This window comes from Filicampus tigris, chromosome 3, assembly GCF_054856515.1.
Source record: "Filicampus tigris isolate MCC_2025a chromosome 3, RoL_Ftig_1.0, whole genome shotgun sequence".
Lineage (NCBI taxonomy): Eukaryota > Metazoa > Chordata > Actinopteri > Syngnathiformes > Syngnathidae > Filicampus > Filicampus tigris.
Genome location: NC_141219.1, coordinates 27869117 through 27896315, shown reverse-complemented (window position 1 = coordinate 27896315; position 27199 = coordinate 27869117). Strand labels below are relative to the sequence as shown.

Genomic DNA, 27199 nt, shown 5'->3' with positions numbered 1-27199 from the left:
AAAAACTACACCTTTAAATTTTTCTCCTGAATTAGCAAAGATAGTAGTAAATTGGCAGCATTAACTCTGTCATTGTTTATGAATTATTCAAAATGAATAGCATTCGGCTTTTGACATAGGACTGTATAATGCCTGACAAGAAACCAGACATGGAGATTGGGCTGGCAACACATTCAAAACACATAGGGGCTCATTCACTAACCATGAATACGCACCAATTTATGTACCATACGCACATTTGGTGCACAAATGTCTGAATCCTCAATACCTTTATACTTGAATTTATGCCTATTCCGCATATTTAAATCATCCTCGGATCATGTGTATGCACAAATAAAGATGGATCAGCCTTTGAAAATTACATCAAACACACATATTAACCATAAATTCAATCAGCCATTTTCTCATGATTGGACTAATGTCCTAAATAACTGTGAAGGGTACTGATCAGGTCACTTTCAGCCTTGCCGTTTAAGTGCTTGTATGTGCTTATGTAGTGCATGAATGAATCCGCCATTCTCTGTCTTCTCTGTACGAGTAGAGTAAGCAAGTATGCTGATTGCGCACCTGGAAAAGCAATCGAACCGCTCACATTTTCTCGTTAAGCCAATGCTTTAAAGTTTTCGTTTCGATCAAGCATAGCTGGGCACTTGACCCTTTTTTGCAGGTCTATCCTCCGTCCGTGACCTGGGCACCCTTCCGGCCTCGTCCCTCCATCCTTATTCATAAAAATTATAATCCTCCGACCCCATCATAGTGGTTCCGTCCTTACGTTCGCCTCCACCCAGCAAAAAAAAAGACAGAGGTTTATTTAAAGCTCATTAGCTGGCTAAGAAGTGAGCGAGTCGAGAGTTGTAATGTAACTACCAGAGCTGGGCACTTGGCTCTTTTTTGCCGGTCAAGCCGCGAGCCTCCACTCTTGACCCGGGTGCCCTTCCGGCCGCGACCCTCCGGCCATATTCATAAACATTGTCAGCCCCTGCCCCATTCCGACCCCACCCAAAAAAAAAAAAAAGTCTGTGATTGACGTCGCCGCGGGAGGGATGCTAACGGCAGAAGCTTTTTAAAGATCATTAGCTGGCTGATTGACAATTCGAACCCGCTGTGGACACGCTTCAAATGCGGCAGTAGTACTTATCCAACTGCATTGTGAGCCCCGGGGTTGGATTTGTCGTATTGTATGTATAATATTTGGGTACAACAGACGGCCAGAAGTCACAGTCAACAAGTTACTTATTTTCCACACTTCCCCTCCTTCACACTTCCCGGCCTTCAAAATAAAAGTATACCCGCAAACCACCACACACAGCAGGTTTGCTACAGTGTATTTCCGTAAGCAGGAAAGATGAGACAGAAGAAGTGCATGACCTCCACCTTGATGTGGCAGCGTCATTCTTGAGTCAGTGCTGCGCGCAGCTTGAATATACTCGCGGACACAAGTTGTTTTGAAACAGTTACGTTCCAAGTCGGGGGGCGTCGCTTCAAAAAAGACAGCAACAACAATGGATATCGTGCCTGCTACAACCATAAAGGGACCAAGATGACTAGACCATGCATTTAATTTTATTGCGAAAACGATCTGGAAGGTGGCGGCTAAGGGGGAACGTGGGTGAGTAGCTCCTTTTTACACATACGCCGCTGCCAAACTAGTTTGCTTTGCAGCAGCAACGAGCTGCCTGGTGCATTCTCTCCTCCGTGTGGGAAACTGTATGTCATCGCAACATGTGACATAATGGACCGATCAGAGCAGCAACAATTCCTGATGGGTGCTGGCGTGTGTTGCAGACCTGTCGCCAACAGCACAATGTGTCGGTCACGTGAATCAATGCGGCAGTTGTCGCTCTCGCCGTTGCGGAAGAAGCCTTTCACCGAGTAGGCTGAGATGAAATTTGGCCGCCTCGCGAGTACGTCACACGCATGAGGGCCGATTAGACTAAAATCCACTTCCGGCCATGCTTAGTCCAGCCCTTTTTTGAAATTTGTCAGCCCCCACCCCCTGCCCCAAAAATGGGCATCCGGCCGGGCCGGAGGGTCCGACCTGTCCGACACAGGGATGGACTGCCCAGCTCTGGTAATTACTTTATTTAACAGCAATCATTGTTTATATGTCAATGCAGCGGATGTGAAAGAGGTCAGTCTCTGAACGGATGGGCAGAGACACCTTGTCCAGGAAGCGCTTCCATTGTGTAACATTACGGGTCAGTGCAGTGAAGAGGAAAAGACGAAGCAAAAAAAAGTACACATCTACGCCAATTCTGGGATATTATATACATTTGGGGCGGCATGGCTCAGTGGTAGAGTGGTCGTTTCCCAACCCCGAGGTTGTGGGATTGATCCACGGCCATTGTGACCATGTCGAAGTATCCTTGAGCAAGATACTGAACCCCCAGTTGCTCCTGATGCTGCGTCATAAGTAGGTAGATGAGGGACGGTGTAAGGCGCTTTGAGTACCCAAAGTAGAAAAGCGCTATATCAGGGACAGCCTATTTACCATTTACAGCCCATTACCTCTCAACTTGTGCGCAGAGTACTAACATTCCTCCACATTCACAGTATTAGTGAATGAGACCCACTGTCAGTGAACAGTTTTCCATATCATCACTATTATGCAGATTGCAGCTCTATTATGCGAAGAAGCCATATGTTGGCAGAACAACCACTAAGTACCGTAGTTATACCTATTATTTCTTAATATGCGTTTTAGCGCTAAAACGCCTGCAGAGGGAGGCAAAACATCAGCACTAACAAGCCATGACAGTAATAATGTGTTAGTAATTTCACACATAAATCGCTCCAGAGTATAAGTCGCATCCCCGGCCAAACTATGGAAAAAAAACCCACGATTTATAATCCGGAAAACACGGTACTCTGGCTAACCACATTCTCCAGTTCATTTTCACCCACCACACCTAAGCCTGATTACCTCCAGATATGTCCAATCATCAAATCACCTAAATAGTCTATATCACTGTGGATGAACTGCAGAGATCCAGAATCTGTTCACAGTCGTACAGTGCACAAATCTGACCTTTAAGGAAGAGTGGTAAGAAGAAAGCAATTTCTCAAAAAAAACAAAACAAAAAAAAAAAATCCATAAGAAATCCAGTTTTAAGTTTTCCATAAGCCACCTGGGAGACTCGCCAAACATGTGGAAGTGGACATTTTCCTATCATTAACCCATTAAAGCTTGAAGCCCCTCGTGAGACATCTCTCTAAAACCTACGATCATCTTCGGAGTCACCCTTGAAAACCTAACATTTTTGCCACCTACAAAATAATGAATATCTCAGCCCCTATAGCAGATAGAAACATAATTCCAAAAGAATGAGAGCTTAGACACGTGGCTCTCACACAGGCCTGAGTTTATTAATCTTTACTGTTTCAATCGAAGATGCAAGTGAAGCACTATTATTAATTTAAAAAAAATCGAGTGGTAATTACCATGCTGTGTTCTCTTAAAAAGACGTTGAAATCATCATTGTCTACGAACATACTGTATATCTTAACCATACATCACGTTGGTTTCACGACTTTTAAATCCGCCAGCGTGTCGTCTATATCACTGTCGGGACTTATATCAGAGCTGCCGCGAACGACTGTGCCTCCATTACTCATCAAACAAAAATTTCGGATATCCTCCGATTCTGATGCAGTTCGTTGATTAAGAGACCGAGAATTGGATTAAAAAAGAAAATGGCGTATACACTCTTCCGGCTTTAAAGGCAGAAACACGCAACAGCGCTCCTGGCTATAGTGGTAGAAACGCGGTTACGCGCTCCCGTGCTTAATGGGTTAATACAAGCGTAATGAAAAAAAAAAAAAAGATTCTGGTCATTGTGTTGTTTTTTTTGTGATTTTTAATGAAAATTTGTTTTTGATACATATACACAGTCTTGGTCTTGTCTCAGTCTCGACCTCCAAAAGTCTTGATCCTGGGTCTCAATAGTCACTCGTCTCAACAATGTCTTTGTCTCGGTTGGTATGGTCTTGACTACAACACGATGTCACTGGCTGACCAATTAGTTCTAATTTTGAGTACAAAAATCATATACTGTATGAGTGCTGAAATGATACTGGACATTATCGTGTAATTGCCACAGAACAATCTCGATTGTAGTTTGTAAATTTCTACAGAAGATAGGATAGATGGATATATATATCTATATATCTATATCCATATATCTCTCTCTCTATATATATACAAAATAATTATTTAAAAAATAACGCAAGGTTGTTTTAAAGGGAAACAAAGACTTCAACTTCCGGGTCGTTTAAATGTATATGCTGGTAGAGATTTTTACGGTCTAAAGATGTCCCATACAAGAACATACTTCGCAAGCAAAGGGATAAGGTGCTAAATGTGAGCAGTTAGTGAACAAAACTATCCCGGATTGTACACACAAGACAGGCTGGTTGTGTTTCTGTCAGTGGGGTGAAATGGCTGACTCCTGTGGCATTATCCATGGTAGTACATGTGTTGAACCACTAAAGGGCAGAATATACATGTGCAATGTGACTACTGGTAAGCACATGAAAAGAGTTGTGCAGGCAATTAATGAAGGGAAGAATACAATACAATACAATTTTATTTATATAGCGCATTTCATAACAGAGAACTGGCAGTGACTGAATATTTATTTGCATTAGCTTTAGCACAACTAAGGCTACCAACTCCTTCGGCAGCGGACAGTCAAGCGACATGCTGACTAGGGTTGGGAATCGTTTGAATTTGGACGATTCTGGTTGCGATTCCGGTTCTTTGATTTGATTCTGGTTCCTAACAATTCTCGATTCTGATTCTTAACAAAAAAAAAAATTTGGGGGAAAAATCACATGAACTTCTCTGTTCTTTAATTTCATGTACTATTTACTGTTTGTGAACTTTATCATGAATTACTTAAAGGGCTAACCAGTATATTTATTTGAATACAATTTTTTGTATTATTACATTTCACAAGAGCTTTATTTTTGCAATACAGTAATGCAGCTGTTACTGAAAGCATGCTACTGAACACCAATTGATTGACTGACCTTGTCTTTCTTTAGCGAGAAAATATGAATGACAAACAACGCTGCATTTTAAGGGCAAGCAAGGAAAGTCTGTCTAATCAAAGCAGTCTATGTAACCATATGCTGTATGTGTAAAGTATGTACAGTATGTATGTACTGTATACGGTGCAGCTGTGTATGCTATAAGCTAAATATTAGCTGGGTATATGCATTTGTGTGTTGAACTTGTGGGCTCAATGTTGGCATTAGATGTAGCTGATTCTGACTAAAAAAATGATTTGTATGTTTTATTTAATGTTTAGCAGGGTTTTTTTTTTTTTTTTTTTTAAAGATTTTTGGGAGTTCAAATTATGATATTTTTGCTCTGGTGGGGGTCAACAGTAGAGTAAATATACAAGTCCTTTAAATGGATATAGGGCTCTAACTTCTAATTGAAACGGTGATCGAGTATTTTTATTTTTATTTTTTTTAAATAAATTTACCAATCACTGATCGATAAAAACACTTACTTGATACCAGGCACTTCACATGATTTAGGCCTTGATGCAAGAGACTGGGCCTGAAAAGAAAACAGTTTTGATTTGAATAATATTGTACATAGGCATGTACTCATTCAGTATACCTCTCCTTTGGCAAATGAATAGCTAGAGTATAATGAAGGATTGGTAATCTGCGAAAAGCATAATATAAAGTAGCAGAACCATTGTTATTCAAATACTGTATACTAAGATGACACCACCTTTTTGATTCCTCCTCCTCTAAAATGGGCTCACGACTCAACATTAGTCAATAACTTTTGACAATCTTTTTTTTAATCAGAGATGCAAGTCAACTTTTCAAGATCAAAGTTTTGCGCAGATTCCGATTCAGTAAAAAAAAACAAAAAAACACAAGATTATATATCCGTATTGTATTTTCCAGAGTGGGGCATTCCGTCTGACTGGTGGACCGGTCCATCTTTGGTGGACGCCCGTTTTTTTGACATTAGACGATAAATAAAAAAGGCGGACTAAGCACATACAGAAGTGGATTTTAGTCTGTCAGTGTAATCATCACAAACCTGGTCAAGTCTCGACGGACCTCAGAGTCCATCATTGATGGATGCCATTTTACTGACGAGAGACAGAAATGCGACCCGCCTGTCTGGCGTGTGCCGTTTAGAGGCATGCTTCCTCGAGTAGACTGCATTAACCATATATGTACAGTAGGTGGGGGTATGCACCAAAGACAGAATCATGAGTTAGCAGGTTGTAGGGCAAGAACTAATTATGTGCTATAAAGCAGCTTTGAATACAGAGACAGTTTTACAGAGAAGATCTTGTGCGTTAAGTTTTAGATTTCACTTTTTATTTTTTGGAAAGAGAAGGGTTAGGAGGTTGTGAAACGGTATTTTGCAGGCCCACACTCCATTTCAGAAGGTGGCAGTAATGCACCAAAATTATTTGCCAACCTCTAAAAGATAGAATAAGAAAAACAAGCAGAAGGAGGAGAAGAAGAACAAGAACTAGAAGAAGGAAAACAACATTCATTTATTGTAATGGCAACTTTCTTTCGGTTTGCACAAGGACTAGGAAGCATTTGAATCCACCAGAATTGTACCTTTGGCAACAATGTGACATGGGATTCTGGTTAAGGTAAGCAAAACTTTTAAGTAAAACTTTTAAGAGTTAAAACGGCAGTAGGCTTCCACTTCAATAGAATGGCAAATAAGTGTAGGCTTTGTGAAATGTCAAATGTATGTGATTGCAAAGCTGTATGAGTAGCAAGCCAACACAGTCTATTGCAGATAGTGCACTCCATTTTAATCAAAGTGGCTCCGATAAGGATGGATGGATGGATTTTTCATCTGTTGGACCCCCCCGAATTGACGATTAACTTTGACACAGTGACAGAAGCACGGTTAAAATAACATGGCGGACTGACCGATAGATGAATACAGTTTGGTTCAGCTTGAAAAAATGCCAAGTTGACTGAGGGGTACCCAGGCTGCTGACGGATGACGAATGACAGACCGGCAAACTAAAGTAAAATGTCCACCTCTGGTATTTCCTTATGTATGGTTTCCCTGCCATTGTTTTCTGATTCAGGAACTGAGTCATTAGCCACTGAACAGTTTTGGGCTATTCTTTGCTCAAGACTTCTGTTTTACAAAAGTTTCAGAAGTCATTTCAGATGAGGACACTGAAATCTAATCAAAGCAAGTCTCTTAAAAGTTTTCATACTTTTTTACTTTTTACATTTTTAGTAGATTTTAGAAAGAACATGGTAGCAAGTATGCACCAATCTTACCTTCTTGGCTTCCCACAGCTGCTTGGGGAGCGGTTTACTGACACCTATGAGATCCTCCTTAGGTAGGGTGGGGAAAGAAAAGACTGCAGAAAGATGACATACTTGGATTATCGATTTTCTGCAGAGGAATACCTATTACATGTACTGTACAATGTGTAGGGAACATATTACTTACCGTCTCCAGACCCATCCACCTCTGCTTCATTTACACTAGCTGAATGCCAGCCTCCACGAGAAACATATGTGAACAAGCAGAAAAAAGCGGGACAGGTAGAGACAATCAATTGAGAAATGAGACAAAAACAAACAAAAACAGTTTTTGTCACGAAAAAGTGAATCAGCGGATATTGATTTCCGAGTATGTGAGGGTCCACTGTGGATGATGACATCACCCCTTCAGGTTTTTTGTGTTTTTGTTAATCAAGGGGCCACTCAATTTGTTGTCACTGCCCTCCAGTTGCCCATCACTGCCTTACACTAGAAGAATTTGCATATGCATCATTGATACTAACTGTAGATGTGTCATCGACATGCAATGTTTCTGTCCGGGCTATCCGGTCATATGTTCAGTAAATATGGCAGTACCCTCCACCCAGGGGCCCACCCTTTGATCCTACATCTTCTGTGGGATCGGTTTCAAGTGCGTGCGCAGCTTTGCTATTCTATGCAACCATAAAAATTAAAAATTAAAATCCTCTGGCAAATTCAACCAATAGTCTTTCGACACAGCCAAATTAGCTCGAAACAACAACAACAACAACAACAAAGAGAACAGCACAAAATGGTTCTCTTAAGGGTCAAGTAAGATATTTGTATTTTGAATTAGCAAAACATGTCTTGCACAATTATATTAAAGATAAACAGGCAAGTAGAGCTCACTGCATACAGTGCACTTTAAAAATACAGATGGTGGGCATCTGGCATTATGTTAATAGTCATACACATGAGAATATTGGTGGGGGGATAACAAACTGACGATAAACAAAAAAACAGGCCTTTATGTTTGGCATATCATGCTGACGTTTCCTAACTCTAGTACTGTGGACTAGTTGCTAGCCACAAATGCCTTTGATTTTTTTTCCCATCCAGATTTTGTTCTTCTGTTTTAACGGTTGTGTTGTTTTTAATTTCCTGTACATTTTGTTACTTATTAAGTCTTCTCAGATGTCTCCAAAGTAAATGACCAACACAGAGGACATAGTCAAAAATAATTTTGGGTGCAGTCGAAGGAAACTAATTTTACACATCCCTGTTCAAGTGCCAGGTCTTTGCGACAAACATTGCAATACTTGTTCAAACATTAACGCAAACCTCTACAACTACAGTGAAAAAAAGATATTATACAAAAATAAACAGAAAAAAATTAAAAAGTAAGTTAAAAAAAATAACAGACGCTGTGGGTGCAAAAGTACACAATCCCTCTTATAAAGGGATGTTGCTATGTTCAGAACTAACCAATCACATTCAAACTCATTAAATAGGAGTCAGCACACACCTGCCACCATTCAAAGTGCAAATAAAATGTAGCTGTTCTAGTAAACCAGGGTTTTTCCTGCATTTAAAAATGAGTGGCGGTCGCCCTCAGCTAATTTTGTGCCACCCCCAGCCAGAGCGATTGATATCGCTCAACACAGCGTGAAGATCCAGTTGTTTTGATTGAGTGATTGATGTCCCTCTGCGGCAAATATGTATTTTAACTGCAGTTGCAGCGCTGCGCCACTATGGAGGCGCTATATCAAGATATGCATCAGAAAGACCTGAAAGCAACTACCAAAGAAGAAACAGATCGAATGGTGGTTTTTTTCCATTTTTTTCCCACTTGCTAGTGCTATGAGCGTCTTAATTTTCCATGACAAATGGTAAGAAACTGTTAAATATTGCCATTTTTATTTTGCATCCAAGCTTGTGTTTATTTCACAAAGTTTCCTTCATGTCAGAGCAAAGTTTACGTTTTTTAGCATTAAAGATATGGCAGGCAAAATTAGCCACGACTGTAAAAAAACACCTTGTGAGGGGGAAAGTCAAGAGTCCAGGTGAAACAGAGCAGAGACATTAACGTAACGTCAAAGAAGGGCACTTTGCCCTATTTTGCCAGTCTGTCCTCCGTCCGCGACCAGGGCACCCCCCTTCCGTCATCGTCCGTCGTCCTTATTCATAAAAATAATCGTCCTCCGACCCCGTCCATCCAGATGAAAAGCTAATGGTAATGACCGAGTGGTAATGCCCGCTGGTGCTTGATATTATGTAGGCATTATCTTACTTTTCCTACTGGGTGACTTGTGATGTTAATAACTGGAGATTGGGTAGGCTTCAACTTTATACATGAATGCTTTATTTATTTATCCGTCTATATCAGGGATGTCCAAACTCTTTGCAAAGAAGGACAGATTTGGTGAGGTGAAAATGTGGGGGGCCACCCATTTCGCCTGACTTTTTTTTTTTTTTTTTTTTTTTTTTAATAAATCCAAGCAAATTTTAGCAAACCAGTTTGCCTTCCGTTTTGGATTTTTTAAAATTTAAATTTCAAGATTCTTAAAGATGTCTTTTGGTCCATTTGAGTCATGACATACCACTTAAATGTTCATTGAACTTTTGGATTTAAAGACAGGGAAATAAATAACAGTATTCACCGGTGCAAATCACATTTCAAACATGAATAACAACTGGAAATTAAATGTTCGCTGAACCTTTTAATTCAATAACAGGGAAATAAATATGTAGCACAGCACATAGGTTGGATATAGTGATATGGCGATGCAGCGATAGAGTATTAGGTCCCTCTTTTCCTAAATTTTTGGGGCAGTTTTAATACAGCCAACATGGATGTACTGTACAACTAGGTTGAGGTTTTGGTGTCGGGTTTTAAAAGCAGCTGCCTAGCTGGACTGTGGTCTCTGTTAATAAATGACTAGCGAAACAGAAACACAAACACCATAAACGATTATTACAAAACCGGTCTTGGTCGATAGAAGAAGAGGTTCACACCTGGCAGACCGTTTTTATCTGAAGTCCACACGTACCTTTACACCAAAGTATGTTGGACCAAATAAAGATTTAAAGTACAGGGATAACAAACATGGCACACCTGTTTGTGTACACTACACGAGAGGGCATTTCTTGCCCTAGTTGCATTATAGTTGTGCCATAAATAAGACCATTAAATCACAACTAGAAAGCACATGAAGGAACACAAGAGCATCTAGTGCCCTGAGTGCCTATGTGAGTGCTACTCTCACCATTGCGATGTGGGGGAACTCGACCCATCTGCTGGTTCACGCCGAAGGGGTCCTGTGGGTTTGGATTCATCGCACTTGTATGAAGAGCAGAGTCTGAGTTGGTTCTGTGTAGGAGGATGAGGACAAATAATCAATGTGTTCTAGCACCTTGGACAGAGGCTGATGACTTCCTAGGGCCATAAATTAAATCCAGTGAGTCATTTTGCTTCCTCCGCATTAGTCTGTATGCTCATGTTGACCTAACAATATGAAAAAAGTTCTGTAAAGCATGATGCCAAGGGTTAGGGTTAGGGTACACGGGGCTCCCTCTGGTGCACTCCAATAACAGTTGGGTTATTTAATCAGCACAATTTATGGGTTGTTTATGGGTTGTTTGTCCTGGGTCAAATGTATTGGTTGTTTTTCTGAGAGTAAACATTTTTTGGGGGTCAAATTAATCATGTATTCTTTTATATGGTTGATATGTTAACACAGCTACTGTGTTTTTATGTGTTGTCAAATTGTCGGTCAAATTTCCGAGAGTAACGGAATTCTTGGGCCAAATTAATCCACTGTTGAGTTATCGGTTATCCAATTATAATTTATCACACATGCGCATATCTGAAATACTTGTACAACAGGCAGCCAAACAAAAAAGAAAATGGAGAAAAACCTTGGCACTATAGCAAATGTTTTAAGTCAGTGTGTGATTGTTTGTAAATCTCTAACGAAATAATATTTGTCATAAGTGCCCGTGTATTTTTTCCCTTTTTTTAAATGATAGATTTCAACCCATTAATAAATGCGTTCACTTGGGGAAAGCGTATTTCATTTGAATTGTTGCTATGAAACTTCAGAACACTTAAAGCGGAAGTCAACCCAAATATATTTTTTTCAAGAATATGTTCCCAGCAGGCCCACTAGTTCAAACACGGCATTCTTATTAATTTTGCGTTTGTGGAATATAAATTAAGCAGCAAAATGCACTTGTTTTTAGCCATCTTTGGGGGCGGCCATTTTGTCTTGTGTCCACTGAAAATGACATCACAACTGCTCACAACGACCAATCACGGCTGACCTGTTTTCTGAATCTGAGCCATGATTGGTCGTTGTGAGCAGATGTGATGTCATTTTCAGTCGACAGCACCCGGAGATTTGCATATTTACAGATTTTTGGGGCGTGGAGAGAGGAGGTAGATAGTGTGTTCATTCGGACATGTAGGCTGACGGCTGCAGTACAGTATAGTACTAATCTAATCTTGTTGCATGCTTACGACTGACATTAATCATGTGTTCTGAAATAAAGAGTTTGTTGACAGCTCACTGCACGTCCTGGCTACTTTGTTCAGGCTAAGGTAGCGCTACATTAACACTGTGGCTCAGGTGGAACACACCCCTAAGAAACAGCGAACTAACAACACAAGCCAGTGAGAAATTGTGAGACTAATTTGGTTTTATAAGGAGCGGGAGAGAGGCAGATTCCAATCCTCATTGCGTGGTATGTGGCCGTGGCCAAGTGCTGAGCGACGGCTAGCGAAGTTTAGTTGGAATCGCTGACAGAAGCCCGTTTAAAATTAGAAGCGGACAGCCCTATAGACAGGTACTATTTTTTTGCCCCCGGAAAAAAGGCAAACGACGGACGGCGGAAGGGTACCCAAGCTGCTGACGGATGACGAATGACGGACGCTCAATTCGACATAAAATGCCCAGCTCTGTCTGTTAGTTTTTCACATTTTATCATGTGCAACCGTTGTGCATATTCGAATTACCGTATTTTCCGGACTATAAGCCGCAACTTTTTTCCTAGGTTTTGAACCTTGCAGTTTATAGTCCGGTGTGGCTATTCTGTGGATTGTTCTTTCACCTGTAGGGGCGGTCTAACTGGACTGACAATACAATACCCATGAGTAGCATACAATTGCCATTAACAGGATGTGACTGCAATAGGCGAGGGCGCTATGTACTAGGTTATGAATTACGTGACAAAATAGAGCGGCAGTAGCACGTTAAAGGCTGTGTATTTGTCGATTCAATAACATGGTAAAACGCGAGAAATTGGCGGGGCTTTCCAAGGATAAATTAGACAGTGAATTCAGAGACCGATATCTTGCAAAAATCGACAAAAATGTTTTGGATCCCTACAGAATTCCCAATACTGAGTGGAGCTACGAACCCGGACCTACTTCCTTCTTTTGTGTGCGCCGGATATTTTTGCGTACCTTGTGTGTAGTGTGAGTGCCTACACTTCGTAACAAATTAAATATTATAAATCCTTAGCCTCTCATGTGCAATTTACAAACGGGTAGGTGCAGGACCTGCAGATGATGAAGGCGGCGAACAATAACAACACCGTCATTTGGACTCAAGCGAGAAACACAGCGAGTTAGTTTTGCGTGTAAGAACAGTAGTCACGTCGCCTTCAGTGCGCTCCCAATATACTACCCCGGTAGCGACGTCAGCGATGACGCGCCATGCACGGGCCCTATTTTTCAACTTAGATAGGTGCGCCTAATATAAAGTTGCGGATTATATATGTTTGTTTCATTATTATTATTTTTTTTAAATAAAATGGGTGTGGTTTATAAAAAGGTGCGCCTTATAGTCTGGAAAATACGGTAAGCAAATTCAAAGGAGGTGTCTATAAGGTCTATAAATGATGATGTGGTGGTGTTCGTATTTTTGTTACTCAGCCAGTGTTGATGGGTCTGGTGGACCCAGTAGAATTTGGGTTTTTAAAAACAACACAATCAAACAATTTTCTGTCAAAATACAAATGATTAATACATCCCAACTGTAAGACAATGTGTTATCACCATGAAGACAAAATTTCAGACATGCCTTTGTGTCATTTTTGTTTTGATAAAAACTGACAACGCGTGCCACGGACCCAAACACCATACAAGGGTTATAATGTGAATGACACTGAAATACAGTGAAAATGCTACAATGTAAATGTCTACCATTTCATTGTTATTACTGAGCATAGATGGGAAATTAAGGTCCAAAAGTAAAAACCCTGCCACAGTTTGTCTTGGGCCACAGATGCTTCTACTCAACTGAGGTTGTCTACTTGCTGTTTGAGTAAAGCACCTGTGGCTAAACAACCCGTGGCAGGGTTTTTACTTTCTGGACTTGGATTTCCCATCTCTGTTACTGAGTACAGTTTGTATAATGATGGCTTTACTTGATTATGTTTATTTTTTTAATTAACACAAACTGGGGAAAAATGTGTTATTGTGTTCCTAGCAAAGATGGACATCTTTGTCAAATGTCAAATGTGTGGCACTTTCTGTTTCTCTATCACCAGGTTTCCTCAAGACGTAAAGTCAAATCCCAGGCCTCAATTTTTATACATTAGGTGTATGGAGTCTATTTGGACAACATATGATCTTTTTCATGGATGTCTCCAGGCACATTTTCACTTGGTTCACAATTGCCCCTACATACTTTTTATACCCCACCGCGGTATTTAATATTTTTATAATATTAAATGCACATTTACTGAAAATTAACTGATGAAAATCAGTCACCGCTTTATGATTTTTTTTTAGGTCCAACCACTTAATTATAAAAACAAACTAATGAAACTGGCCTAAACAAAAGCGATGGCATCCTTAATATTTTGCTAACCTTTTGAGGGCATCACAGTAATCAAACGATTTAAGCAGCACATTTCTCTCTAGAATGCCTTAATAGTCAGATTTAATTGTACTCTGCACAGATTCAAGACAGTGAGTGCCAAATAACCAAGCCTCCTCTTGAAAGAAGGTACAGTGTTCAGTGCTTGGCTTCAGAAAACAGGTGAGCCGTGACTGGTTGTTACCTGAGCAACTGTGATGTCATTTTCAATTGACAGCAAATGACAGATTGGCCGCCCTCTGAGATGGCCTAAAACGGGCGGATTTTACTGCTTAACTCATATTTCGCAAATGCAATATTAATCAGAATGCCATGTTTAGACTCGTGGAGGCACATAGAGCATATTGTAAAGAAAATGTTTGGGTTGACCTCCCCCTTTAACCAAGGTTGTACCAACAAATTTGCCAATGCTATGCGTACCAAAAAAGAACATTGTCTGTACCTATTCCGTGAAACATGGAGGAGGCTTGGTTATGTTCTGGGCCTGCTCTGCTACATCTGGCACAGGTTTTTCTTGAATCTGTGTCAGGTCCAATGAAACCTCAAGCCTAGCAAGGCATTCTAGAGAGAAATGTACTGCTTAGTGTCAGAACGCAAGAATGGCTAAGAGCACAACGTTGGACTATTCTAAAGTGGCCTTATATGAGCCCTGATCTAAATCCGATTGAACATCTGTGGAAGGAAATCAGCATGCCGGCTGGAGAATGCACCAAAACCTGAGGCAACAGGCAGTCAGTCAGCTCACGAGGAGTTGGCCTAAATTCAAGTTAACGTGCAGTTGCAGAAATCTTTTGATTGCCGTGAAAGGCTGCCCAGCAAAATATCAGGTTAAGGGTACAATCGTGTTTGTCGAGGTCAGTTAAATTACTTTGTTTTAATATTCGAAATTGGTTGGACCACAAAAACAAAGTAATGAGAGATTTTCCTTAATTTTTCGTAATGTTTTTTTTACAACTACTTTTTCATTACTTTTACATTTCATTGAGTAATATTTAACAGAATGCCTTGTTTCAACTAGTGGGCCTGCATAGAACATATTCTTGAAAAAAATATGTTTGGGTTGACTTCCACTTTAAGCTATGATCCTACAAATGCTGTTAGCATCATTGCTACTTGCAAAATTGAATGATGAAAAGACGACACGATTGATTGCTGCTTTTGTCCGGTGGCTGCTGGCTAGTTTTGGCTGCTGAACTGCTTATGTTTGCGTGCGCAGGCTTTGCAAACTCTGCTTGTATTTTCCTACTTTCCACTCCATCACTCGAGTGCTACTTCAATAGACTTTTGTTTTGACGAAATACTTTAAAAACCGGCTTCCCCCACATCGCTCTGGAGATAACCAGCAAGCTATGGGAAGGAACTTCTCTTACCAAAAGAGCTCCATCTTCGGAAGTTTACATCAAGTCATGGCTGCCCATAAACTACACATTTGGTCATTACTATTACTTTCTGTTTACCCGCTTCTTCTTTCCTTTATTGGTGGATTGTCTTTACTCCAAATTGCAAACCAAAGTTAGAAGGAATAGCTGGATTCTGATTGGCTGCAGTTGCGCACATTTGTGTCTGATGGAATAAATATGCTCGCAGATCGCAGCATCATATTATGACCGAGCCCTATTTAGATTACCGTTCGGACGCTAATGGACATTTTTTTTGTTTTTGTCAGTTTCTGTGCGGCCAAATGGGCCACGGACCGATTGTTGGGGACCACTGGAACAAAAATGAATGGAAGAAAATGACAGTATCAAAATATAAATCATGATGCTGGATGCTAGCTTGAAGAAGGACTTGACTCCTAAAGCTGTGTTAGTAAGAGAGAAGTAAGTGATTAATATCTCAGGTACGAAACCGCATAGAAGATCGGGAAACCATTGGGAGAATGACGAAAGACATTAGTTGTGCCTTGTTGCCTTTCAGTGCTTTGGTGGAAAGAGAGAATTGTTGTGATGTTAGAAATGAATCAGTGGTTATAAAAAGAATGCAAAAGCAAGACACTAGTCAAATGAGATGGCAAAAAGACAATTAACATGTTGGTCGTTATATGAGTGTGGGATGAAGCAGTCACCAGAGACGAGAGCAAAGTGATGATAGGGGAGCAGAGAGGTCAATGGTCACCTGTTGAGCTGTGATATTAATCTAAAGCCAGGCCGCTTTTCCTCACTCCACGGGGGATGATCCCTTCAAAAGAAACAAATGTATTTGGAATTAAGCATAGACCTGTGGGTGGAGAGAAAGTGAAAGCGCATCATGAAATCTGTCTGTTGTGATGCAGAAAAGCCCTGGAGCAGAGTCAGAAGAACTGCAGTGCCATAGCGTTACAATTCTTGCACCAAAAACTGGTTGGAACTTTAGTAAAGGTTCAAGAAGTTGTGAATATTCAGTTTCAATTCATTTCAATTTCATTCGCTGTCACATACTGAATTACACAGGTAGGACCACAAATTAAATGTATTTCTGTTTCGATACCGATAACAATATGTGTTTCGATACTTTATGCAAACAGGTTAAACACTCAAATGTCAATATTTTCCTTTCCTTAATTTTAAAACAGCCTTTGGGAACAATAACTTTAATAGCTTTCTCGACTGAATATATTGGCACTTGATCCATACAGATAAACTCTTCAACTACCCTGTTGAGCGTTTTAGCATCTTTGCTGTTCTTTGGGTACTTCATATGCTGTTGAAAGACATCTAGGTTGCTTATGAGTGGGTGGTGTCACCCTCTCAGAGCCACTAGCAGTAGACTTCTGTTGTTGGTGGAGGGAGAAAGTACAGTATTTTAATTAACATGATCATTTTAATTTGAATATCATTACTTATTTTTCTTGTTCTCATTATTCAAAGGGTTTGTATTTTGAAACTATACATGAAACATTTAATGGACATAACTAGATTCATAAATTGAGGCTCATTATATCATCTAGGATAAGATTAGATAGTGTGGGCTAATAAAATGTTTTACAAAAACATGTTTCACTATAGTATTTAGTTTATATCATGTTTATGGCTTAATTGTGTATTTAAATATTTTAAGAATGTAATTACATTTTTGAACATATATTTGATGTATTTATTATCTAACCATGCACATGTTCAGGGGTTGAAAGTGTCTTTTTGCCGTACCCAATAACTGGCGAGTAGACTAGACAAACAGGTTTTAGGTTTTTTTTTGTTTTTATTCAGACGATATATTAATATAAAATTGTCATTTGTTAGAATTACTTTTTTCGTATGTTGGTCTGTCTAAATGGATTTTCAATCAAAGCAATTACATTGTGTCTCTTCACAATATTTGATTAAAAGCTTCTACACAAGAAAGATATGATGGACTTTCTGAAATATGATTATATTATTATTTTTAAATATTATATCTTTTATTAATAAGTAGCCATTCCTGTTCATTGCTCAGGTTGCTTGTTCGAAAAAGATTGTCACCAAGCTGCGGTCATCAATGGTGGCCATGGTACGATGCAGTTTGTGCCGTCTGGTATTATTTAATGAATGCATCCATTATATCACAATTCAGGACATTATGAAAATGATTTACGACTCAGCTATTGGACACAATCATGTACTGTTTTTGGCTGAAACAAAAGCAGACTGGGCGGTCTATATTACATTAGTGCAGTATAAAACAGTTCAGCAATACTTTTCTTCCTTTCCAATATTGTACTTTGGTTAATTGCTATACTGTGATCTTATGTTTTGATCCTGTATTTACAGACACAAAACACTGGCATTTTTGAAAGAGAGCTGCAATAAGACCACCGCAGAAAAAGAATGGCTAAAAAAGAAGTCACTCGGAGGGAAAGCAGACATTTGAAAATCACACTCCTTTGAAGGCCAGTCTACAATACAGTGCCATCTCCCGGGAGCTTGGTTTGGGATTCCATCCCATGAGACGCTAGTACAGGAACAGAAGGCCAAAGATTGGTGAATAGAAGGGGGAGAGCGTGGGACTAGATCATGGTTTTGACCTTCAAGCATGCACACGCACACACACGCACTTACACAACACGACACTGACAACAAGATATATAAAAATGACTACCAGTCATAATATAGGATTTGTAATACAACAATTCAGAATCACAAGCATCTCTATCAGGCAGCTCTTCCCAATACGTGTAGATCAGTGCTTCTCAAATATTTTTTGTTACGCCCTCCCCCAGCAAGAAAACAATTCGCGTAGAGTAGCAAAGCTACACATACAGCGGTGAACAAACTAATTTCAATCAGCTCTCTGGTTCACATTTACTTAATGTTTGCACGTGTGAAAAGGGTAACAAACCACAGTTCGTTTTGCACATTCTGGGAGGAAGGCGTGCAAATAGATGAAACTGAGAAAGGGCAATGTGATTCATCAAACCTGAGAAAAATTGTGATGGCCTACTTCGCATCTATAAATACCACTTCTGAAAGGCAGGTGCAAACTGGCAAGCCTAGCGGTGCAAAACGAGATGCGGCGGCGAGAACCTTTGCATTTGCCAGAACCAAAAAGTATCACGACTTACATTTTAAACAGCAATGCAATTTTGGAGCTGTATGATGTGAGGGTTTATTTGCAGCCAAAACCTTATTTTAAATATGAAGGAAATCGGTTAGTCATGCCGAAAGAGGGAAACACTGGGATGCGACTTTCGTGGCAACATAGCTAACCCAATGTAAAGGACGACGGCTAGCGCCGCGTGAGCCTACGTTAGAGAAACCTCACTGCTCGGAGCCTTGAAAGCCGCAGAGTTGGTGGCCCGTGCTCCCAAGCCAGTGACACTGCTTCGAAGCCCGAGTAGGTGGGGCTGGGACAGCGTAATTGCTGCCACCGTGAAACAAATACCGATCTCACACATCAAATTATCGTAAAAATTCTAAGATTGTACGACAAGATGGACTTTTTTATATAATACAGTGGTACCTCTACTTACGAAATTAATTGGTTGTGGAAGAAATTTCTTAAGTAGAAAATTTTCTAAGTAGAGACGCGTTTTCCATGTAAATGCCCTAATCCGTTCCAAGCCCCCCAATATTCAGGCATAAATGTTTTATATAGCATAAAATGCATCAAAAATGCACTTTTCGGTAAATTGCAATTTTGGTATTCAACTTTATTCTAAATACGGTGGCCAATGTATGAGAAATGAGTGTTGTCATGACGACGTCTTTTTTTTTCCCTCTCGCTGCGCGACACTTCTGTCACACACGTCACATATCATTCTGTCACACACGTCACATATCAAATACATTTTTTTTTTCATTCTGATTGCTGTAGTTAACACCTTTTTCTCATTCTGATTCCTCTAGTAGTTGGCAGTGGTACACCAGTACTTACTGCAGCTCAAAATGTCACATCATTATGGAATAACAGCAGAGACATTTAAATGACATAAATATTCTCAAAAATCAATGTAAGTCTATGCATAATTGTTTGTTCTTTATTGTTAAATATTGTCGTAGAATATCATTATGTTTTGCAGAAGCTGTATTTAGCAGATGTTGTTCACAATTTTTGTTTATCCACAATTGGTCTGTGAAGCAAGTGCGGATTTAAAGTATTTTTTGTAGAATATCGTCAAATTATCGTGACAGAGTTTTTTGAAAAAATATCTAGATATTTTTTCCCCCCCCCCATATCGCCCACCCCTAGTCAACATCCCGACTCACCAGGGCCACTTCCTCACTCGCCTTATCCATGCCTGCTCCTTTTCCTTGGCCCCGGCAGCTATTGGTAGCTGGCTGTGTCTTTTTAGCTCTCGGTTCCACAGATCGCAGTGTTATTGTCCGACATTGTAACATTGTAAATGCGCCACCAGCGACATTGAGCTCGCGTTCGGTCTGACTGCAGCATTAGGATAGTAGGATGATATTTCCCGTGGTTCTTAGACATGGAAGCAGGACGTAGTTCTAGATCCGGTATGCCGAAAACATGCATGCCTGCTAGCAATTAGATGCGTGAAAGTAAAAAGGAAGAAATTGGAATGAAAGATGACAAACTGAAAAGACAACATCCATACATAGGCGATTCTTGAGAAAATTCAAGGATTTTAAGTGCGCCTCAATGGTCCGAAAAATACTGTAATTGAAAAATGAAAATGTATGGGTAACAACAAAAGGCTTGTTCTCAGGAAAAATCTTAACTTCTATGAGCTTCTAAACATTAAAGAATATTGAGGAAAAATAATCCTGGTTAATTTAGGGCATCCGTGGTATAACGCTTACACTGGGTGGCGGTCTACTAGAAATGGCAGCAACATTGACGGCACTGCACCGCAACAGTTCCTCATACAGTATTTATCGGCAAATGAAGACCACAGGGAAAAAGGGAACGAATGTAACTTAAAGTAAAGCAGTGGCGTGCCGTTATTGCCTTCACTGCCACCCCAAACGCCGTCAGAAGCACAGGCCAACGTTTACAACTTACATGAAACGGTAATCATTTATTTCTAACAGTCTTTTGTCTTCATTTCATTGTGTGGGTTTTGGCTGCATGACATTCATGAAGGCTCTATGAGACGTGTGACTTTTTCCGTCCTCTAATTGGTTCAGCGACGTTCAAGCCCTCGATTGGTTGAGCTTCACGTGTGCATCAGAGATTGATTTATGGAGGAGGACAATGTCCGACAGGAGTAAAAATACATTTTCAAGGGTCAAGAAAAACTGGACTTTATGATACGAGGTCAACCAACACTGTCGTTGGCTGGCTAGTTTCAAACTGGAAATTGATTTTTCGGGCACATGAACAGTTAGTTTACATAAACATGCAGCCGATGTGATTTGTTTCACGGTTTAATATTGATATACTGTATATATGATATACATTGATTGTAAACTGCGATATTGTAGTGTAGAAGTAATTTGGAGTTGTGTGGAGATGATATATTGAAAGATAAAGGTAACTGTTATAATGGCATTCAACCTCAAATATGTGAAATGCCTCTGTCTCTTCTCTAATGCCACACATAGTTAGTTATATAGCATTTTAATACAAAATTTTGTGACCTGATGGTGTTATTAAGAGGTGAACTAGGTCACTTAAATACCCACCTGAAGGCCCAGGTCCAAAACTCAATAACCGCCACTGCAGTACAGTATATCGTCGCTGTCCTGTGAAAAACACGGATCTCCAATTTTGGAAACTTCACTTTAATGCGATGTCTGTAATGCTGAAACATGAGTCATGTAAAAATAAGAAAATGAAGGAAAAAAATGGAGATAAGTGTTTTTCACATGACAGCGACGATATGTGAAAAGAAATGGATTGATGATTTGGGTGTACTTAAAAACTTCATAAGGATTCGGTCATCTGCATGTAACACTGACAACTATCTCTATAATGACAAGTAGAAAGCAATAACAAAATGAAAAGGCAATTCTGAATGCAAGCATACTGTGTGAATCATTTGTTCTTGTTGTTTTTAATTGAATTGAATTTCAACTCGCATTGCACTGGCTATAACGCAATACAGCTGCAGTTGATGTTGTAAACACTCCCCACCCCCAACCGCCCCCAGAGACAGAGGACCAGGCAATTATTCTCTGCATAACAAAACAAATCTTAGATAATTTCCCTGGATGGCTATTAGAGTGAACTGAGGATCTATTCTTTAGAAAAGGCGGCTGGAATATACAAAGTTCATTACAAACACAATGGTTTCTTTTCGAGAAGTGTAAAAACCATTTCCCTATGAGATGCTAAGATTTGCAGCCAACTTACAGGAAGACTCATTTTTATTTGGAAAGTTACGTTAGTGCTAACAGGAAATGTTATAAAATGGATGGAAATAAAACAGCCGGTGGACTGCATCAGTAACCGATCTCTCGTCACGTTTTATCTGGATCTGCACAAAGACGGATGTTTGGGCCTATGACCGACAGTATTCATCAGTTTTGTGAAAAGCGGTTGCATAACCCCATAACTGACTAACAAAATAGTAAACGAAGGAACACATGCCAATCAACATTACTGTAGTACGTGCCCTTTAGGAGGAAAAAAAAAAGAACTACAGAACAATATAAAACACTGATAAACTGAGCACACTTTTTGTTCAGTAAACCGCTTTCTGTGGAAATTAACGGACGGTAATGTTATCGAATATGTTATGAGGTGTGTGGTTTGATTGAGTAATCAGATACGATTTTATTTTGCAGTAAAATTGTCCAAATCCACAGATACTAGCACTAATCATTGTGCGATTGCTGTAGTCCTTCATGAAAGCAGATCTGCTTTTACTTTGGAAAAAAATGATTAACATGTTCTCTGAAAAGGTACAGACCAAACTCGTAACTGAATCTTAACTTCTTTGTGCATTGTCTGCAATGTCAATGTTTGAAGTAATGCCATTTTTGAACACAGAGATAGAAATTAAAACTTTTAAACAATTCATTGAATCATCAACAAAATATTCGAACGATTGATCCATTATTAACTCATTCACTGCTATTGACGAATGTATTTGTCTTTTCACAGTCCAGCCATTCAATCCCAGGAACTTCATTTTTTCAAACGTTCTTGTAAAAGAGGGTCTAAATATCTCTGGCAGTGAATGAGTTAAAAATAATCGTTAGTTGCAACATTACAACTGAAAATGTTCTTTATTTAATCTTTTTTGTTTGTTTTTTTAAATTGCTGCTTATAAGTGATTGGTACAAGATTTGTCAGGTCTGTGCAGACCAAACATAGTGCCCATCTGTAGCAGATTGCTACATGATTGAATTATGGCTACTTCCCCCTCAGGTGTGGATTTTGGCCCAGTGCAATATCAATCAAGACTACTAAGCACAACATAGCCACAAAATTCGCAGCTTGATTTTGTGACATTGACCTTAATTTTTTTAGACGCATGAGCATTACTGCTAGAGCTGTCAAAGAGGTTGACAACTAATCGATGATCATGTTAATCGACAACTATTCTAATAATCAAATGGCGTTTGGCGTCCTTGTTTTACTTAAAATGATCCAAACCCTTTCATGTCAGCCTCTCAACACTAATTATTCCTTGATTTCTGTAGTCCTTTATGAAAATAGTTGAGCTGTCCATATCAAATAATTTTAGAATAAATTATGCTGTCAATTAATCCTAATAAATAATCTGATCCAATTTTATTTTGTATTAAAGTGTATTATGAAACCCTTTCCTCCCCATTATTAACCAATTATTGCCGTTTATTTGGTCTTGTTCAGTGATTAAAAATAACTAAACAACATTTAAAGAATATCACACGAGAGGGTTTAATGTACTCGCCGACCTTTTGGAAACTGATTCAGTGACTGGTTTGCTCATTGTTTTCCAAAGTAAAAGCAGATGTTTGCAAATGTTTTACTTGAATTAAACACAAAAGATAATAGATCTGCTTTCATGAAGGACAACAAATATCGCACAATAATTTAATGCTGAGAAGCTGAAATTCTTAGGATTTGGACAATATTACACTAAACAAGGTTTCTTGACAATATAATTATAGATTCATTTGATAATCAATTACTTGTCGATTCATCGATTAAACGTTGCACTTCTAGTCAATAGCTTTCTTTGCGTGTGTAGTACTGTGTTTAACTTTGTTCATTGTGATGTGTGGTAGTCACAATAGCAGTCAAACTAAAATACTATGTAACGACAATATAAAATTAATCCAAACAATTTTAATTACTGTATGTTTATCCTTTAGCTTTTGCAAAGCCTACATTGTGTCATACCCTAACGGATTAAGTTGCACAGTGTAAATACATAATTACGGTAGAAAATCTAAATCTAAATAATTAGAAAAGACACTTTTTGAAACAAACCAGTTTGTATTGTTGTATTTGGAGTCGTATGGTATACAGAGAAACACACCCACTCTAAAAAGCCTTGCTGTTTAGTTGCTCTGTTTCTGAGCCAACCTGTTTTATGGCTCCAACAAAGACAAACAAAGTGGGTGTGTCTCTTTCTCATGCTTCAGCGCAAGCTCGTATGTTGCGCTCAACACACAGAGCCTGGTAAATGTCCATTTCGGCACTATGAAAGAAAAGCAAACGTGAGTCGCTCAATTCAAGAGTGAAGGAAAGTCAATAGAGAGAGCATGACTCATCTTTTGTAGCAGCAGATCTTAATTCACTTCCTTGTCAACACTGAGGCAAAGTTGCCTATACTGACTGCCGGGGGATAGAAAACATTCTGTTCCATCTCATATGTACCTATTTAATATCAGTGGTATCGGGTGGAATCTTCGTACCTCCAATATCATAATTTTTCAGGAGGCTCTAAAGACGACATGTTTGTTCAACCATTAAAATGGTATCAAAAAGAGCAAGACATTTTCAACACTTATAGATGAGTGAAAAACTGAAATTCCCCAAATTGTAACGGCCTTGCATTGTTTTATCTGAACAAGTTGTTTTTGAATTTCTGCTAAGCTGTAGAGTCCGCTAGGTGTTTGGTCTATGACAAAGGAAAATCCGAGAACAGCAAGACGTTGAATGTAAAAGTCCATCTGTCATACACGTTGACATTGGAGATGCATCGCAGCATTCGGACACTGAATGTACTGCTGCAGAAACAACCAAGGGCAACAGCAAAAAACGCTTAACCGAAATCACTTTACTGCACTGTATATCCACCAGTCATCATCATTTCATATTGGAGTATGGGCACGAGTGTCTGAGTAAAAAAAAAATGAATGAGAGAGAATGTACAGAGAATGCCGTATAAGACATAAACTGCAAACAGAAAAACTAAGATCATCAAACATTTCTGTGAGAAGAACAAACATCATTTTTGTCAAATGAGACACTCACCTTCTCCAGTTGTTGTCTGGAGGTGGGGACAGGTATACGGTTCCATATGGAGAACTCTCCAGGTGGGGTCTGGTCAAGGAAAATGCTTGGTGCTGGAAAATGAATGCTGTTGATGGTTAAATAAAATACATCAATTTGCCTCAACAGTAGAAAAGAAGCAAATAAAGACCAAAGAAAGGTTTCGTCACACTCTCATTCTGTGCTTTTGGTGTTATACTCCATTCATAGACTGAACATTTGTATGGCCGGTACGATAAGTATCGGTATGTAATCCTGAAAGTAACACTCTAACCCTATCAACAGTGTGTGTTGGCTACAGTTATTAAAAAAAAAAAAAAAAAACAACTGAAAAAAAAACTCATTAGTAGGGCTGTCCGATTATGAAAAAAATATTAATCATGATTATTTTAATAATAATTAAAATCACGATTATTCAAACAATCTTTTTCTTTTGGTACAAAACAAGAAAATGTTTAAACGTAAAAAATATATAAAGACAAATACTTGTAAGTAAGTTCCTTTTGGATCAAACAAAATTGATAAAAATAGTTATTATGAAATTAAAAAAAGGTACAAATGTATAAAGTATGGTTTCTTTGTGTAAACAAACATAGTGCCTTGGATATAAATGATTAAATATTTTTTACGATTATGCCAATTTTGTAATTGTGGAGTGCAATAATTGAATTTCAATTAATTGCATAGCCCTACTGATGAGGAATAAGTGTCTGCCATTAGATCATCTCAATGATAAATGCGTATTGGGATCAGATGAATTTGTATGTGCAGTGTAAACAAAGACTTGGTAGCACGCATTATTTATAACACAACACAATCCAAATGACAAGTGGAAAGGACATCGTAGCAGTTCCTCCACTTGAAAACAACTACAAGCAGAAACCAAGTCCAACTGCTTCATGTTCTGAAATAGTCAATCCTCATCTGTGGAGTACATGCGGAAGTGATCTCTTAGCCTACTGTAAATTCAAGCAGGATTGAGGATTGATCAAAGAAAAAGAACAAAAACAAAAACCAAGTACAAAAAAACGAGAGTAAAAAGGAAATGATTTTTCAGGGTTACCGAATGATGTGTGTTTGTTTGAAAACAAAGAAGTACTTAAAGGCTTAAAAAAAAAATGGATGGCTGTAGTTTGGACACACCTAATTTAAACCATGCAAACTTATTTGACCCTTGCCCCGAAAACATAAGTTTCAAACTCAAGGCCCGTGGGCGAGATCTGGCCCACCACATCACTTTATGTGGCCCACCAAAGCAAATATCGAATAAATGTTTCTTGCTAAAATACAAACATTGAAAATTGACTTCACTTTTAAAAGCATTGAGATATTGAAAGAATTTTGTTACCAATCACCTTTTGAAAATAAATACAGGCAGTCCTCAAATTACGACGTACGTGACCTACGACGTTTCGACTTTACGATACCCGTGCCTCGTCCTCCATTTTGTCCTCAGCACCATAGTGACTACATTACATGCAGTCAATATTCGGGTTGAGGGCAAAATTCAGATTTCTGAAACATTCTGAATAACCCGTTTACATGATTGAGCGGACAGAGTTGCTCCGGCGTTTGAATGAGGCACTGTGACGTTGATGAACCAAGTCGTCACTGAAATGGACGTCATTTCCGCTTATTAATTTCAACTATCAATAAAACGTTTGATATTCATGTCACACACCACATGAATGAAGCAGCCGGTTTCCTCCTCGCTCCAAAAGTGTGCTTTTGCGCTACGTTTCTGAGCTTCTTTAACTCTGCTTGTGTATTTGCGATGCAGACAACTTCTGCATACAGCACTTCCTGTACTACAAAGACCAGCATTCCTTGCGATTGAGCATACGCAGAGTGTCTCAATCGTGTCTGCGCGGCGGCACTATCTTTGCCTTTTTCGCCCTCCGCTTCTCCTTCTCCATCCACTTCTCAGTAGTAATGCTAAGTACAGCATCTTACGCTTTTATTTTAATGTATTTTCGTTTTTCTATACAAAATATTGTGAAGTAAATTTCACCTTTAACGGTGAAATCCGACATAATGCGGAAATTCGTGTTACATTGCCAGTGTAGGAACGGAACTTGTTCGTAACATGAGGACTTCCTGTAATAATGTTTGAGCAAACAGTATTTACTGGCTTCTAATTTAAAAATGACTTATTCATCAATTTGTTGTGTTTATGAGGCAATCATTCATTTTTTTAATATCATTTATTTGGGTTCACAGTCAAAACGGCCCTCCGAAGGAAACCCAACTACAATGTG

The 27199-nt window shown here is 39.1% G+C and overlaps 1 protein-coding gene across 5 annotated transcripts in view; it reads right to left on the bottom strand.

Moving 5' to 3' along the window:
- The window catches only part of crtc3 (CREB regulated transcription coactivator 3), a 69429-nt gene that overhangs the window by 16341 nt on the left and 25889 nt on the right, over positions 1-27199 (bottom strand). For 2 of the 5 annotated variants that reach the window (XM_086026854.1, XM_086026855.1), the window contains 6 exons: positions 24924-24985; positions 16269-16331; positions 10536-10639; positions 7475-7525; positions 7300-7382; positions 5520-5569 (listed from right to left, as the gene is read on the bottom strand). In XM_086026854.1, coding sequence (XP_085882980.1) covers positions 5520-5569; positions 7300-7382; positions 7475-7525; positions 10536-10639; positions 16269-16331; positions 24924-24985 — 413 coding nt within the window. The remainder of the gene's footprint in view (positions 1-5519; positions 5570-7299; positions 7383-7474; positions 7526-10535; positions 10640-16268; positions 16332-24923; positions 24986-27199) is intronic. The other 3 variants (XM_086026857.1, XM_086026858.1, XM_086026859.1) reach the window with 3 other exon arrangements.